The sequence below is a fragment of the Neomonachus schauinslandi genome, chromosome 9 (assembly GCF_002201575.2).
Source record: "Neomonachus schauinslandi chromosome 9, ASM220157v2, whole genome shotgun sequence".
In the NCBI taxonomy this organism is placed as follows: Eukaryota; Metazoa; Chordata; class Mammalia; order Carnivora; family Phocidae; genus Neomonachus; species Neomonachus schauinslandi.
Window position 1 is genome coordinate 126,303,284 of NC_058411.1, and position 18,104 is coordinate 126,321,387.

The following is an 18,104-nucleotide window of genomic DNA, read 5'->3' on the forward strand; positions in this document are numbered from 1 at the left end:
CGAGAGAGGGGAATTTCGTCTCAAATAAAAGGAATGAAGTCTGGCTCCGGAGGAGGGTCCCCGACCTCGCTGTGGGGGCTCCTGTTTTTCTCCGCCGCGCTCTCGCTCTGGCCGACGAGTGGAGAAAGTGAGTATGTGCCCGCCGCCCGCGGCCACTGCGGGAACTTTTCCTCCGAGGGGCTGCGCCCTGTTTGCGAAACCCGAGTTGCCACTGTCGCAGCTGTCGGGCCCCCGGGGTCGGGAGCGGCGGGGCGGGGTGCGGAGGGGCTCGGCCGGAAGGCCGGAGCGGCCCCGGGGCCCCAGTTCAGCGCACCCTCGCACGGGAAGGGCCTCGGGGGCTTTCTCTTTTCGCTGTCCCGAGAGCCCTGCCCCGCGGGCCGGTTGTCTTGGGCTGCGTTCGTGCCCGCGCTGGGACTCCGTCGGGGAAGTTCGCGCCGGCCCGGGCCCCGCCACCCACACCTCACCCCCTCCCGGCGCGCGGGCCACTCCGCACAGAAAGCTGGCCCCCGCGCGGCGCGCAGACGGCGGTGACAGCTCCCGCGGCCGCGCGGGGCCCTCGCTGCTGGGGCACACACGGTGCCCGGGGGCGGGGGTCGGGGATCCCACCGGCCGTGGTGTTCCAGGGGGAGGCGCCCGGCGGAGAGGCCCCGCAGCCCCAGGACACGTTTCCAAACCTCCCAGCTCGGCCTCTCGTCGCCAACGCGCCTGGCCCCTCGGGCGTTTTGGGATCCTGGCCTTTCCCTTCCCGTCACTTTCGCCGGATCTTTGGCGGGTTACCTGCCCCCGGCTTCGGCTTCCCGCGGCTGCCCTGTGCCGCTCAAGGGTTGGGGGGAGCGTTCCCGCTTAGCACCCCCCTCCCCTGGAAAACAGCTAGGTCGGGGGCTCTACATCAGTCTGGCTTTTCCGGGGAGCGAGTCTGGGCCACTAGTTAAGAGGGTTCTGGGATTTTCTTCAACCCAGTTGCTATCCGCGGGTAGACGCCTCTCTTGCTCCTGGCGGGGCTGGGGGTGGTCGGGCAGCATCCGACTGTGCTGGAGTGGGTGTGTGGTCCGAGTCGACGTGCAATTCCACACACGTGCTCGCAACGCGGGGCTGTAGCTGTCGCCACACGGCCACTCGGGGACACCTAGGCGCCTGGCCCTGGCGAGAGGTGTCGTGCGCCGTGGTTTAAGGAGCGCCAGGGTCTGCGGCAGCGGAGGAGGTGGGCGGGAGGGTGTTTTGTTTTGCGAGCGCAGAGCCCTCGCCTTGGTTTTGTGGCCGGGGTTGTGTGGCACTGCCTACCCCCCGCCCCCGCCCCGCACTTCCGTTGTACAAAGTTAATAAGCAATATCGCTGCACGCTCGCTATCGCTTGCAATCTGATAGCTTTGGTTTTGATAGCGTCGGGTAGGGGTAGGGAAGTGCGGGGAGGGAGGGAGGGAGGGAGGGAGAACTTAGGGCCCCACGGTGTGTGGAGGGAGGCGAGGGAGGGGGTTCCATACTCAAAAAATTGAAACGTGGTTTCCTAGCATTGTCGCGATGGTAGGGTAATTTGAACACGACGAAAGTTTAAATACAGTCGTAGAACTGGGGCTGGGAACGGTGAGGGCGTGTTGGTGAGTAATGTTTGCCGAGGGTATGCAGGTGGTGCCAATTAACTTTTAAAAAATCACGACCGAGCCTTGAAGAGTGAGGGTGAGAACCGGGAGGCGGTGGCGGCGGGGGGTGGGGGCGGTCTGGCCCCATCACAGGGGCGATTCGGAAAGGCTGTTTGTGTAAACAAACCCTTCTTAAGTGTCTTGTAAGAAATGAGTCCATGATGGAGTAAGAGGAGATTTTTAAAGAACTGGTGTTTACTACATGGAGTAAGTCGCAGATTGAGGCCGGACCTTCCACAAATCTGAGCTCTCCTGCTCTTTGTTTTCTAAACTTTCAGCTCACTGGATTGGATGAAAGGCTTTCGGCTCCCTTCTAAGGATTACAGATGGTGTTTGGGGGGCGGGGGGGACAGGACAGGGTTTCTAGCCTCTAAAAGCTAAACACAGTTTAGAAGACACAGGAGAGCTAATCAATTTTTTTATGGCATGTTACCGAAGTGTGTAGTGTCTCTAGTTTTATTATTTAACGTTAGTAAGTTCCGAAATTCACAACAGCAATGATGGCCTTGCTTCTTGAGGAAGGAGTCGGGCATTTTAAAATGGGATGTCTTGTTTGGAGTGATCTTCATGAAAAAATGCTTTTTGTGAAAGGCAGTTCTTTCTTGAAAAAACAGGAGGAGAAGGGGCATTTTTCATGCTACTGAGAGACCAAAGTTTTTTTCTCAAGGATCCCTTGAAAATTGTTGGTTCCTGAAAACCTGATGGATGGCCAGAAGGCACTCTGACTCCCCATTTGGTTCGTCCAAGTCCTCACTCAGTGTCTGCTCCTTCCCACGGCTCTGAAGTTTTCAGGAGAAAATGATAAGCTCAGTGTTAGCATGTGTTTGCTTTTTAGTCAGAAAGGTGGTAGAAGACTTAACTCTGATGGAAATAAACTACTGAATCCAATCAGAGATAGGTAATTCTTTTGGCTGTCTAGGATAGTGATAAAAATTGGGATGGTGTTGGTTCCTATTGTGTTTGCATATTTAAGGATTAGTGTTTAGTCTTTGAACACTGAAACCTACAGCAGTAGGGTGATTTTCTTTTAAATCTTTAACTTAGATTTAGAAGTTTTTGAGGCAGATGAAGTCATGCAGATATGTTTGTTTTATATCAACATAATGTGAACAGAGCATCTAAAGAAGGGAGTCTTGGAAGTTATGAGTGGTAGATCATCTGATGGCTTCTTCTTCAGAACTCTTCTTTTTAAAAATCCATATTCACTTCAAACAGATTGTGGCCATCTCATTAAAAGGATTCAGTCATCTTTCTGCCCCAGGCACAGTCATATCCTATTGTCAGAGAAATGTAGGTATGTGAAAGGTTGGTGTTTAAAGAAGTTGGTGTTTTATCACCAGAGGAAGAGCCCAGAATAAGAAGTTGGAAAGAACCTAAATAGCAAATTATAGTTTAGACTCTCTAGAGGGAACTAGCAAGTAAATGGTACTTTTGAGTAGGGATGGGGTGTGGGTCAGGATTTGGAGTTTAAAAGGTTATATGTTTGATTTGTCAGAAGGATTAGAAAAATCCAACCTTAAGAAATATGCTAAGGTTGACTGGAAGAACCTTAAAAACAAAGTGCTAAGTGAAAGAAGTCAATCACAGAAGACCACATATTGTATGATTCCATTTATATGAAGTCCAGAATAAGCAAATCCGTAGAGACTGAAAGTAGATTAGTGGTTGTGTGGGGGGCGGGAAGGTGGGAACAGGGAGTGACTGTTAATGGGTATGGGGTTTCTTTGGGGGTGATGAAAATGTTCTAAAATTAGATTGTGGTGATGATTGTACAACACTGCACTAAAACCCATCGAATTGTACACTTTAAATTAGTGACTTTTATGGCATGCGAATTATATCCCAATAAACCTGTTGTGTTTTTTGGTAGAGATGTGCCGAGGTCGACAAGAATGCATTGTGTTCCTTTGAACATAGAGATTAGATTAAAATTATTAAGTAAATTTGTCCAGCAGGTTGGTGTCTGTCTCTTTTTTATTTGTGGAGTTTTTCAGATCCATGCCCTATAGCAGTACAACAAACCTATGGCTGATGTTCTATCAGCAGCAGGGATTCAAGGCCACAGGAGACATGGAGAAGGGAAAAAAAAAAATCTTGGTTCCACATAGCTCAAGTTAAGGATTAGGGGGTTGGATTAAAGAAACACAAATGCTAGTGAAAGTCAGATTTGTGACAGTAAAATCCTTCATTGCATCTGAAACGGAGTTGGTTTTTCCAAGATTAAAGTTTAGGAGCCGGGTCTGGATGGCTTTTTTTGTGTTTCCAGTTTTCTTATGTTTTCCAACAAAGAAATAATGTACTGTTTTAAGGTGGTAAAGAATTTCCACTTTCTTTTCTTTTTTTTTTTTTTTGACATCCAATATTAACTACTTTGGTAGTGAAGACCGAGGATGAATGTGGTGGGTTTTTCTTTGTTGCTCATTTTATTTTGTAAAAAGCTCCAGAATCTGAGCAGGAAACAGAATCTTTGTAAGAGATAGCAGTGGTTGCAGGCATACAGTAATTTTTTTAAATTTAAAATTTCTCATGGAACAAATGATTTAAAAATAGAGCAAAGGCAGTTTTGTTTTTAAACAGTTATGCCTTTTTCCAGGCTTACCTTGGCCTTTTAATAGGAAAAGGCGTAGAGAATAATTGTTGTTTACTTTTGTTTTTGGTCTTTGTCTAAGGTTTAGTTTACTAATAAAAATGTTTCCTGTCCTTATTGTTGCAAGATCAGGGCTGTGATGAAAATCAACTGTATCATTTTCACTTGTTGCCTTAGAGTTTTGCCAAGGGGAGCCCCCAAGGGACAGTAGCTTCCTTTTAAATCTGGTTTCATTTGTTTTGTGAAAATGTGCTTCGAGAAGCAACCGAATCCAACCAGCACTTATTGGGCACCTTCTGCATGAAAGCTGGACCCTGTGCTAGGCAATGCGTAAGCTTACAAAGAAAGAGGACTTTGCTTTTGCCCTTGGGGCATTTTATAAACTCCTTCATGAAACAAAGTTGCTTGGACATTCAGATCTTTTTTAGACTCAACACAGGATAGGCAGTTTTCAAATCGACAGCAAACAGCATTTTAAAGGCTCTTTAAAAACATATCTACAGACTTAAGATACAAAGTAAACCAATGTTGCTGAATCTTCTCGAGCCCTGTGTTGTACCGTTTTTGCCACTTTAACATACTACCTCCGATTGCAGTGGCATGGCAGGCCATGACACATTGGACACATTCACTCATCTTTGCTCAGCCTCGCTGCTTTGGGAGAACATTGGTTATGACAATTGTGATTAAAAGTATGGAGTGTTGCAGTTACCTTTTGCCAAAACGTTAGGAGTTACAGGTGTGTACATGAATGCTGCACAGCGTGTTTTGAGTTGTAAGGAAGATGGAACTGTTCTGGATTTACACATTGCTTAGCTTTCTGGAAATTATTAGGAAACTTTCTAAATTGTAAGGCTTTATAATTTAAAAGAACTCGCTGTTTTTAAAGGTGTGAAGGGGTAAGAAGAATGAGGAGGCAGTTAAATCTTGAATTTTTTTTTTTTTAATCTAAAAAGTAGAAGCCATGTTTCTCTCTGGGTTGTGATTTACTTCGATTTGTTTTCACAGTTCATTTAAAAATCATATGGAGGGGTATCTGTGTCAACTTGCTTTGAACAGCTTTTCTTAGCCAACCTATGATAGGTGCTATCTGAGTCCAAGAGATGCCCTCCTCTGAATTGTACTAAATATATAATGGTTGCACCCATGCATGTGGTATAGTTTCTCGATTTCTCTGAGATTGTTCTGAAGGAAAATTCTGAACACTCTAAAGACAACAAAGTGAATAATGAATGAAGCACTCTGACCCCCCCTCCCCCCCCAACCCTTGAAAATGGTGTTTGGCCTCAGATTATCAAGAGGAGGTTTTCCTGTTATTTCTAAAGATATGGGGCACCTGGGTGGCTCAGTCGTTGAGCGTCTGCCTTCGGCTCGGGTCATGATCCCAGGGTCCTGGGATCGAGCCCCGCATCGGGCTCCCTGCTAGGCGCAAAGCCTGCTTCTCCCTCTCCCACTCCCCCTGCTTGTGTTCCCTCTCTCGCTGTGTCTCTCTGTCAAAAAAGAAATAAAATCTTAAAAAAAAAAAAAAAAGATTTGGCTTAAGCTTGAGGTGGGGGGGTCCTGATGTTTGTGCACATTGAGACTTGTTGACATATGGGGAGCATAACTGATTTTCAGTGTATTTGGAAAGATTAAAACTTTGAGAGATGTATTACCCCTCCCCCTCCCAACTCCAAGGATTGGTAAAAACTGATTTGTTCTAAGAAAAGGGCAAATGTTTGGTATAAAATGGTGAGTAAACAAAGGATCTTGAAAAACAAGTCAGCTTGTTAATGGCAATAGATGCATATTCCCTTGGCATGATGGAGTTTGTTTCTTTTGTTAAATTTTGATGGCCATTCTTTGACTCACAATGGTAACAATACCTTTGATTTTGAGACTTTTGAACTTTGGAAGACTAGATTGTTTTCAACTTTGAAAGCGTCCATTTTCCTCATGTTGTAAAGTCCCAGATAATCAGTTTTGAAGCTATCCCTACTTTTTTTCAGTTATGCCAATTTCACTGATGGCTTATGAAATTGATTCATTTCAAAATCTTAAGGAAATAATGATATTTATTGAATTGAGAAATAGTTTTTTTTCCCCTCCCTGAGCTTTCTCAGTAAATACACGTTGAACACTTACTGGACTCAGGTCTTTAAGTTTAAAAATTCATTCTGATACCATAAACTATTTTGCATGCATTTTTCAAGGTATGAGTCAAACCATAGAAATCACTTGCTATATTTATTGAGAACACTAAAGAAACAAACTAGTAAGCAAGGCTTATATTTTTTCTTTCTTTTTTGTGCCCTGACTACAAAGAATTTTTAAACTTACAGGTTGCTATTCAGATCTTACTGGAACATAACAGAAAGTAGTTTCTTTTATGATGAGGGATGAATGCCTACGATTGCCATAACTTTTACAGTGTATTGTTGCTGTTATTTATGACTGGGAAAAGTAAGTAGGGATGTGGGGACTGACTTGATTCTCATATTTATCCTCTCCTTGGTAAGTGCTGGTGATGGCCTACTTTGTAAGTTGCTGGGGATGCGTCCATGGAGCTGAGTGACTTTGCCCACATAGGGTGGCTGATGGTCTTGCAGCTCATACTTTCTTATTTGAAATAGTTTGGTGGCTTAGCCACATGGAGATGCATATGACTGATGCCACCAAATATTGCCGAGAGAGCCATGCCTGCCTTAAATTGCTTACATTATAATCTGGATTTTTTAAAGAAGCATTTATATTTAAAGACTTTAGCAATATTCTATTCCTGGTCCAGAAGGTCTTGGCGGTGGTGGTGGTGGGTGGGGGGAGACGGTGGAAGGGGGATGGTGGTTGAAACTTTATTCTTTTATTTCACTCCTCACTCTCTTAGCCCCCTTAACAAGACAGGCATCTACTTCAGTAATAATTATATAATAAAAATGCTATGCAAAATTGTGTGTGTGTGTGTTTCCATTCCATTCATTCAAATTTTGACAGTTTTAAATACGTTATTTCAGTCTTGTATACTTTTGTATGGCTACTTTCTTTTTAACCTGGCACTAACTTTCTTTAAACTGGCTTTGGGATTATTTGTCAGTTTGGTAATTCAGGTGTATGCATACTGCCGTTTGAATTACTCTTGACATGGGAGAACATATATTTTGACAGCCTTAAAGCTTAAATGTTTTATAGAGCAGAACTTTTAAATTTTCCTGAGATATTTTGGATGCCTACTTTCCGCTTGTCCTCTCCTGTAAAAATACAGTCAGTGGGTGGTTTGTCTCTCTAAAATTGATATTGGAAATACATATTTGACTAAGTAAATGAGACAGCACCAATTTGGGTCAGGCAAATTTTAGTTAATAGCTTTAGTGAATAGTTAAGGAACAGAAGTCTGATGATAATTAGGGAGAGAGGAGTTTATGCATAACAGTTTTCCCCAAATTTGAAGTATCTGAGTGACTTTTAATAACTTCCTGGAAAAAAGTAGGAAGCCTAGAGAAAGCCAAGGTGTGAGGTCCATGAACCACCTGCGCTATCAGGTGGCAAACAGTTCTTTAAGTCATTAGCTTTATTTAGATTGTAAAATCTTCATCAGATGTGCTCAGATTTATCTGTGTTGTCCTAAATTTATTCTCCCCATCTTTTTTTCCTGGGTCTCGTAATTGTGGGATGATACACAAGCTCACGGACTCAGGATTTGAAAGAGAAGCACAGATTGCCATGAAAACAAATGAACAAAGAGACCAGTGACAGAGGAAGATCTGCTGTTCAGCTTTCCTTTGCTCTGTTGTCTGATTTCCGTGGATAATGAGTTCACGGCATATGTTAGGTCGCAACATTATGGTATAGTTTGGTTACGGGAAATTCTTTTGGTATCAATCGCTTTACATGTTTGGGAGATATAGTTGGGATTTTCTTTCTAACATGTACCTCAATAAGATTTCCAACAGTGAATGTTGGATCAGGATGGGATTTCTACATTTTAGTTCTTCAACCCATTCTTTTCTGGGGAGACTGGTTAATCGAATGTTTCCTTTCTACCTCACTGAGTCCCTTGAAATCATTTAGATTTGCTCCTGATTCCGGCTCCACCCTGGTCCAGGCCAGGCCTGCATCATCTCTCCGAGGAGATGCTCTGCAGGCCTCTGAGCTGCTTTGGCCACTTAGACTCCTGTGCCCTCTCTCTGGTCTGATGGATTGGCCAGCCTCAAATTGGCAGCATGTGCCTTTTGTGATGCTGCACTGTGGTCCAAGAATCAAGTCCAAGACTCCTCATACTGGGCTGTGATACATCCTTAGTAAGACTGTGCTGTAGGGATCCTATGTTAATTCCCAGCACTCCCCAACACCCATGCTTTAGCTCTGAGGTTAATAAGCCATGCCAGTCCTGTCTCCATGGTTTTGTTCCTGCTGCGTTCATGGTCTGGAATGTTTTTCCTTTTTGCTGCCCTGCCACCCCCATACCGAATAGTGGGAGGTGCTACTCTAGAACACAGCAGAGTCACCTGGTTCTGGTTTCTTTGTTGTCAATTAGGTCTTTGACCCCGGAACAAGTTATTTAACTTTTTTGAGTCTCAACAGAAATGTAGACACTTAAAATAATTGGGAAGTTTTCTCCTTTTCTCATTAAACAACAACATAAAAATATTTTCTAATGTATTTAGAAAACTAAAGTCAGAAACATTGGGGAATGGAGTTTTTTATTTAAAAAAAATCTCTAGGTTTCAGATCTATAAAGTAGGGACAGGATGTTAGCTATGTAAAGATTTTTTATTTATTTGAGAAAGAGCGCATGAACATGAGAGGGGGGAGGGGGAGAGGGAGAAGCAGGCTTCCCGCTGAGCCAGGGGCCTTGACGTGGGGCTCCATCCCAGGACCCAGGGATCATGACCTGAGTCGAAGGCAGACTCTTTTTTTTTTATGATTTTATTGATTTATTTGACAGAGACACAGCGAGAGAGGGAACACAAGCAGGGGGAGTGGGAGAGGGAGAAGGAGAAGCAGGCTTCCCGCCGAACAGGGAGCCCGATGTGGGGCTCGATCCCAGGACCCTGGGATCATGACCTGAGCCGAAGGCAGACGCTTAACTGACTGAGCCACCCAGGGGCCCCCCCCGAGGGCAGACTCTTAACGCACTGAGCCACCCCGGTGCCCCACAGATGGTAGCTATCTAGAGGTGGAATTAATTTCCCCCAATACCTTTCTGTGGTTTTAATAGATCTGAGATGACATCCTTTCATTTCTAACTCAGATTCCCCTTCCTTCATGAAGCTTTTCAGATTACTCTAACTTCTATAGACCTAATTTGCCCCTTACTCCTTTGAGTTCATAACCACTACTGTGCTGGTTAACAGTGGTGATTTGTTTTGTCTTGTACCTGAGCTGTTGTCATTTTATGAGGCTGTAAAGAGCAGTGGAGCCAAAGAGCCTGCTTTGAATCTCAGCTCCTCAGTAGCTAAGATCTCAGGCAAATTACTTAATCTTCCTGTGTCTCAGTTTCCTTGTCTGTGAAACTGTCATTTTAGTGGAACCTACTTAGTACATTTTTTATAAAAACTAAGTGACATATGCAAGTGCTTAGAAGAGAGGCTAACATACACTAAGCCCCTCAGACTTCAGCTTGTTACTGCTCTTATGGATGTGACATTCTTGAACAGAGGTGTTGTTTGGATAGTGCCAGGAATATAGGACACACTAGGTATTTGACTGCCCTTGTCATTGACATGTGATGGATATAAAGCCTGACCTACAATAAATGTTCCACAATAAAAATTTTGTTAAAGTGCTTAACAAGATGCATTTGGCTCGTTAAAGCTCAGTAGTATGATTTACCTTTTTTCAGCGGACAGTGGTAAACCCCTGTAGTTCACCTTTGACTTCAGAGATCTGTTCATTATACCTTCTCCCCTAATTCTTCCAGTTACCCATTTCTGCCAGCGCCGTTGAAGTGTCCAGTGTGTGCTTTGCCCACCTCACTAATGCATAGGCGACACCTAGTGGCCAGAAAAGAAATTCAGCCCGTTTGGTGACTGATTTAACTGAGCTGGTGCCCCAAGGATGGAGATAGCAATCTCCTCCTCCCTCCCGACATTCCCTCCCCCCACCCCCCCACCCCCGACCCTTATTTTGCCTTCTGCCTTGGTTCCTGGGAACCGATTGCAGGAAAATGTGGGGACTGCAGGCTTCTGTAGAAACCATTGGGATATGGTTTGGGATTAAGATTGCTGTACTGTGTCAGCCAACTCCTTTAAGGATTAGCTACAATTAGGGTCTTCCTAGCTGTTGTAAACAATTTTGACAGAGTTGTTGCATCTAGCGTACCTTTCACAATTCAGGATTGAAGGTGTTTCTACAGGACTTTAATAAAAAGTTCTAAAATATTTCTTTTGAGATTAGAGATTAAGAAAATAAACCCTACTCATTCATTCTGAAAAATAAAGCAGGATTTACTTCCCATTGCTCTATTGAAATATGTGGTAACACTTTAATTATCATTCTTATAGGTGTTGCCTTGGGCAATTTTATGTAGTTAGCATGTTCGCCAGAGTTCCTAATGGAGAATGGACACTTCAGTTACTGGTGTTAGGTGTCACATCAGATGCAGTTTGTTAGGTGTTTTTCTGTATTTGGTTTCATGCTTTTTTGGTATTTTGAGAATCTACTTTCTGACTTCCTTAGCTGCAACGACACTTAGTGTATAGTGGTTATTCCCCTTTACATCTCGAAAGTTTTAGACTCGTTTCCCTGTGATTGCTTTTTATTATTTTTAATTTGGAAATCATTTCTTTGGCTATGTGAGAGAAGACTGCAATGTGCCATCATCTCAGATGTTTTGAACAACTCCTTCAGCTCTTTCTCAAACAGGCTGTACTCATTCAAGTCTCTTTGTCTTGGCAGGTGAAAGCCCCTCTGCCTAAAACAACTATGTTACCAATTTGCCCTCTGGAAAACTTCTTTAAGCTTTAGCTGCGATTTCACCCTCTCTGATGGCCTGGATTGTGCATGCAGGGTGGTCCTGTGACACTCTGTAGCTCTGTTAGCACATTGCCCCCATATTGTTCCTCCCAGTGGTTGGGGAGGGGGATGATGGTACCTTGGTCATCTTTGAATTCCTGGGACAAGGCCCGGTGGCCTGGCACATAGGATGACCTCAAACAGAAGACTTCTTAGGGGGGTAAATCCCCTCTCACCTCCCCCTCCCACTCACTTGGAAGCACTCTTTACAACAAATTCATCATCATCTTTTCATTATAGCTTTGCCAGAGGAAACATTTTACTGTCCTAGTCACTACTATGTAGAACTTGAAAGCAATAAAACTATCTTTAAAATCATTCTTTCAGGGTGCCTGGATGACTCAGTCCGTTGAGCGTCCGACTTTTGGTTTCAGCTGTCATGATCTCAGGGTCGTGAGATCAAGCCCCATATTGGGCTCTGCGCTCAGCACAGAGTCTTGGCTCTCCCTCTCCCTCCTGCTCACTCTCAAATAAAAATGAGTAATCTTTAAAAAATAAAATAAAATCATTCTTTCATCAGGCTTTTTGCACATTGAGGTGAACAGAAACCTTAAAACTCCCGGAAAGGCTATTTGTGAGTCTTTCCCTGTGGAGGGAGGCCTTGTTCTGTAAGTTCCCTACAGATAGGATTTAGTGAGTCATTCATCACCACCAGTTGTTGGTAGTGGGCCACATGTAAACCATGGTGGTGCTGGGTGCCTGACTGAAGGCAGGCGGTCAGGCTGGGCTCAGCTGTGTTGTGGTCCAGGCCCGGCCTGATGCGGAGGACCTGGGTGGAGTCTTGGGGCCAGGTGGATGCTGGCCACTTGCTCTCGCTCTCCTGAATCACAGGGCAGGCCTAGGTCACTTCTCATGAACTTTATGGCCTTCAGATCCCAGGACACAAGGGAGAAAGAGCTGAAGGTCTTTGGAAGGTCTGGTTGGAACCAGCAGAAATACTGTGAACAGACATTTGCTTCTGTTTCTTGCGTCGATTTCTTGGTGAGGCCAGGAAGCTTTTGCCTTGGATCCTGACAGGGACGGCAGCCAATCGTAAAGGCTCCTCATCCCTTGAGCGCCCCCTTTCCTTTTGGGCTTTGGCGAAGGCCTTTGATTGGCCTCATTGTGGAATGACTGAAGGTAGAGTCAGCTCCCTGGCCGCCCCCTCCCCCCCGCCCAGCCCCGGAAGTTTATTTGTCTAGGATGGCGCGAAGAGGACTCCTGAAACTAATTAACACCTAAGAAATTATCCTTAACAGCTTCATGCTCCCAAGGAGACTGGTGAGGCGGGATATTTCTTACAGAAAATGTAAACATAATCATTTGAACCTGGCATGTTAATTTCAAGCGTACCTTGTGAAAGAGTATCTTGTAAAGTTGCCATGTGAATGTTCAACAGGGTGGGTGTGAACTCACCAGGACAAGCTGGTACAGCACCTGCCTTTCATCTGCCGATGTCAGTGGGGTTTGCGTGTGCAGAGCACTGCCTTTGAAGCTCCGTCTGCTCAAACACCTCTGCCTCCCTCTCTCCGATGCAGGGAGGCTTCTGGGGAAGGGAGCTACAGGCCTCCGTGTCCCCATCTGTAGTTCAGGATATTTGGGATAATACGAGGATTAGCACCAACGTCGCTGAGATGCCCAGCAGAACCGGCAGGTCGAAAGCATCCAACAAAGACCTGGTTTTATCTGTGTCCTTTCCATAGGCCATGGCGGCCCTGCTGGCCTCTCGCAGGGGCTCCTGCACTCCGGCTCTCGTCCCAGCCCCAGCCCCGGGCATCACCGCTCAAGGGTGGACCTCCTTTCCCTTATGCCCTGTGCGATTTTAAACTCATGAAGTCCAAAGCCACAGCTCGGCCTCTGGAACCACTAACGGGCTGCATCTCTGAGCCACAAGAGAAGTTGTCTTTAAGTTAACCCAGCTGGCTCCCGTGGATCCTTACATTCAAGGTTATATCCCATTTAAAGAGGAGGGGAGGGGGGCGCCTAGGTGGCTCAGTCAGTTAAGCATGCGGTTCTTGACTTCGGCTCAGGTCACGATCTCGGGGTCCTGGGGTTGAGCCCCGCGTTGGGCTCTGCTCTCAGTGCAGGGTCTGCTTGTCCTTCTCCCTCTGTTTCTCCCCCTCCACCCCCTCCTGCTCTCTCTCAAATACATAAAATCTTTTTTTTTTTTTAAAGATTTTATTTATTTATTCATGAGAGAGAGAGAGAGAGAGGCAGAGGCAGAGGGAGAAGCAGGCTCCCCGTGGAGCAGGGAGCCCGATGCAGGACTCGATCCCGGGACCCTGGGATCATGACCTGAGCCGAAGGCAGACGCTTAACCGACTGAGCCACCCAGGCGTCCCACAAATACATAAAATCTTTAAAAAAAAAAAAATAGGAAAGGTACAAGGTGGGCGGTGGGGAGGTTACAAAGCCCTGCTTTTGACATCAGGCCCGCAATGGCCTCACCTCCTCTGAGAGCATATGGAAAACATGTGTCCTACTTTCTCTCTCCTCAAGGGGCTTACTCTCCAGTTGGGGACCGTCAAATTCTGGTGAACGGTCCCAGGCACATGTGTTCAGTGCTTAATTATGGCAGCTGACTGAGGCTGTGGAGAAGTGTGTGAACTGTAGGGGTGGGGTCGTTGAGTGGCTGAGGAACTTGAGAAGCCTTGAGGGAGTCTGACTCAGGGTTTCAGGGGACAGCGCTCCAGGAGGGCAGGGCCCGTGGAGCTGCGGTGGAGGTGCACGCTGGGCGGGGGGGACCCGGGCCTTAGAACCAAGTGTACCCGCCAAGGGACTCAGCAATGGGTAGACAGTGGGGAGCTTTGAAGCCTTTTGAGCACTGGAGTGGACTGGTGGAAGGGTGCTGGGGAGGCTGCTCTGGCATCTTGATGGGGTCAGGGTTGGGGGGAGACCAGTGAAGGTGAGGATGAAGGGGACCCCTGAGGAGCAGTCCCCAGTGGGGCAGTTGACGCAGCAGAGCCCTTTGGAAACTGCCGCCCTGGACTTAAGCAAAGCTCCCGTGGAGGAGCACTTACCTTCGTCAGGGGCCTCAGGGGTACCTGGTAAGGTCAAGGACCGGTGCTACAACCTTGGGAGTCCTACAGCCTCCAGACTTCCTCTCGTAGCAAAACCTTCCCAGGGAAGCGCTCTCACGTTCCTCACCAAGGGCGCTGCGGGAAGCCAGGTGAGAGATGACCCTTGTTTCCATCTGAGCTGGGTTGGGTGGACCTGAGTTGGCCCTGGCCCTGGCTTCCTGTGACTGGGACGGTCGGGGAACGGCCCATACCAACCCCCCCCCCCCCCCCCGCCACGTGCACCGCCCCCCGCCCCCAGCAGTGCTGGCAGATCTTGCAGGGCTATTTCCAACCCTCACCGCACAGGCTGAGAGGAATGAGGAATGATTTGTTTGAAAGAGGATGCCAACTTTGCGTCCAGGTCTGGGCTTTGCTACTGGTGCTTTTTAACTCCTATTGATTTATGTTTTTAACTCGACTGGGCACATTGTAGTTCTCGATGAGAAGCAGTCGCCGGTCCTTAGCCCGCAATTGGTGCGCAGAGATTCGTGCTGCCTGTTCTAGGACCGAAACTGCTTTCACCAGACAAATAACATTACAAAACGCAGTAAAGCAGGAGGCTTCCTGGGAGGGTGACATCATGTGGCCCCGGGGGACTTTGCGTTACTTTTCTGCTATCAGGATAGTGAATTCTGAATTTTAAATCATCTTCTGCCTGTTTGAGCAGGTAGAGCCTAAGTATCTCAACGGATCTGTGTTTTCTTCATCTGCAAGGCGGGCCTTCTGCCATGTCCCAGACGCTTTCTCCCCCAGTCATGGTTGATGGTCCAGGTTCCATTTTGAGATTTGAATGAGAGCTTGGAACCTCTCCAAACAAGAAGTCTACAGCTGTGCTGTTCCTGGGACACCTAGTTTACTGTCTCTGCCCCAGCTTTCTCATCTGTAAAATGATGATAAGGACACCCATCTCGGAAGGTGGTTACAAGTGTTCATGAGTGAATACACATCAGTCCCTTAGAACAGAGTGTCTGCCATGACCATTAGGGATTGGCTGTCATTGTCATGAAGGATGGAGGATTTATACATTAGAAGTTGTTTACTTAAAATCGATGCCCTCCTGGGTATGTATGATTCCTGTGTTTTGCTCATACTGCATTTGCCTTTTCTGACCTTCACATCAAGACTCTCTAGCTTTGGGGCACCTGGGTGGCTCAGTCATCTGACTTCGGCTCAGGTCATGATCTCAGGATTCTGGGATCGAGCCCCGCATTGGGCTCCCTGCTCTGCGGTAAGCCTGCTTCTCCCTCTCCCACTCCCCCTGCTTGTGTTCCCTCTCTCGCTGTGTCTCTCTCTGTCAAATAAATAAAATCTTTAAAAAAAAAAAAAAAGACTCTCTAGCTTTCTTATACCTAGAGGCGTTTCAGAAGTGTTCTGTCCAGCTTCTCTGTCTCTGGGAAGTGTGCCTCCTTCCCTTGAGTTTCTCTTCCTAATACCCCCTCTGCCTCTGTAGAAGGGCATGAAACATTCTCCTCCAGGAGAGGGATTATTTGGATCCCCCAAAAGCCCATGTGTCAGGCCAGATGACAGAAATGAGTCATTCACATGGTAGTGTGAACAGTGTACTTCCCAGCACTCGTCCTGTCTCAGGGACAGCCAGGTAATTAGGGGTCAAGTGGCCTTCTAGGGAAGAACCAGATCTGCCTGGTCAAGGGCATGAGTAGTTGGGGCTGAGAGTGCTATCCCCAGGCAAAATTTAGATCACAGGGTCTGAAAAGCACGAATGTATGTATCCAGAAAAACTAAAATATTTTAGATTGAAAGTGGGGAAAATTGAGAATCTGTGCCCCTTATTGGTCAAAGCCTGCTTGCAGAGATGGGAGTCCCCTGAGTCTGGGGCCAGGGACTGCCAGAGAAGGCTTTAGTCAGGGGGTGGGAAGCTAGCACAGAAATGGCACCTGGTGGGACACCTGGGTGGCTCAGTCGGTTAAGCTTCAGACTCTCGATTTCAGCTCAGGTCATGATCTCAGGGTGGTGAGATCAAGCCCTGTGTCGGGCTCCAACTGGGCATAGAGTCTGCTTAAGATTTCCTCTCTGCCTCTGCCCCCTCCCTGCTCACTCGCTCGTACTCTCTTTCTTTAAAAAAAAAAAAAAAGAAAAGAAGAAGAAGAAGAGGAAAGAGAAGAAATGACACCTGGTTAGTAAATGTTTTGCTGGAGAGCCTTCCTCTGGGACAATGAGAAGGAACTGCCCTCTTGCTCTGCAACCTTGGGTTATATAGGGTCTCCACTTCCCAGGATTGAGATTCAGGCATAGTCTTCTTTCAAGAGTTCATTAGGTAGGCTTGGGTGGTCTTGCTGGGGGGCCATCACCTATGGTGATGTTTCCAAGGGAAATGTTATTTTGAATCCAAACCACTTAATCAACTTAAAGTAAGTGATGGTGCTTTTCTTTTGTGAGAAAAGCTCTCTGAGGAGGAGGAGTTAATTCCTTTGGTTTAAAACTTATTTTTTATAAGCACATGAAAAGATGCTCCACATTACTCCGTCATTAGGGAAATGCAAATTAAAGCCACAATGAGATACCATTTCACACTCATTTGGGCGGCGGTTATCAAAAAATTGAAAATAACAAGTGTTGGCAAGGATGTGAAGAAATTGGAACGCTTGTGCATTGCTGCTGGGAGTGTAAATGCTGTAGTCACCGTGGAAAACAGTATGGTGGTTCCTCAAAAAATTAAATGTAGAGGGCGCCTGGGTGGCTCATATGGTTAAGCGTCTGCCTTCAGCTCCGGTCATGATCCCAGGGTTCTGGGATCGAGCCCCACATCTGGCTCCTGGCTCAGTGGGGAGCCTGCTTCTCCCTCTCCCTCTGCCTCTTCCCTGCTCATGCGCGCTCTCTCTCTCTCTATCTCTGTGTCTCAAATGAATAAATACAATCTTTAAAAAAAATTAAATGTAGAATTGCAGTCTTATCCAGCAACCTTACTTTAGTATATACCCCCAAGAATTGAAAGCATGGAACTGAATAGATGGTTGCATACCCATGTTCATAGCAGCAAATAACAATTTGCAGTGGCCAAAAGATGGAAGGAACCCAAGTGTCCGTCGCTTGAGTGGTTAAACAGAATGTGGTGTATACACACAATGGAATATTATGCAGCCTTAAAAAGGAAGGAGATTCAGACACAGGCTACAGCTTGGATGAAGCTTGAGGACATCCTGCTAAGTGAAATAAGCTAGTCATGAAAAACCAAATACTGTATCATTCCACTCATATGAGGTGCCTAGAGTCGTCAGATTTATAGAGACAGACAGTAGAATGGTGGTTGCAAGGACTGAAGGGAGTGGCAAAAGGGAACTTAGATTCTTTTTTTTTTTTTTTAAAGATTTATTTATTTATTTGAGAGAGCGAGAATGAGAGAGAGAGAGTACATGAGAGGGGGGAGGGTTAGAGGGAGAAGCAGGCTCCTCGCCGAGCAGGGAGCCCGATGCGGGACTTGATCCAGGGACTCCAGGATCATGACCTGAGCCGAAGGCAGTCGCTTAACCAACTGAGCCACCCAGGCGCCCCGGGAACTTAGATTCTGATTGGTTTAGAGTTTTAGTTTTGCAAGATGAAGAGTTCCATGGTGGATGGTGGGTGGTGGTGGTCATTTAGTGGTGTGAATGTACATTCAAGCACTGAATCGTGCACTTAAAAATGGCCAAAGTGGTAAATTTTATGTTGTATTTATTTTACTACGATAGAAAAAATACCTTATTTCTTGATTGATTCAACTGCGAGCATATACCATGTGGGACTGTGTTGGGGGATGGGGGACAGATTTGAGAAGACCAGTGCCTGCCCAGGGTGGCCATGGGGGAGGGGGCAAGCTGGGGCTGTTGCAGGTGTTATGGGAGCACAGTAGAGGACG

The 18,104-nt window shown here is 46.3% G+C and overlaps 1 protein-coding gene across 1 annotated transcript in view; it reads left to right on the forward strand.

The window, feature by feature from the left end:
• The first annotated feature begins 7 nt into the window (after positions 1-7).
• The window catches only part of IGF1R (insulin like growth factor 1 receptor), a 299,888-nt gene continuing 281,791 nt past the window's right edge, over positions 8-18,104 (forward strand). The window contains exon 1 of the mRNA XM_021680652.2: positions 8-127. Within this exon, the coding sequence (XP_021536327.1) occupies positions 34-127 (94 nt within the window). The 5' untranslated portion in view covers positions 8-33. The remainder of the gene's footprint in view (positions 128-18,104) is intronic.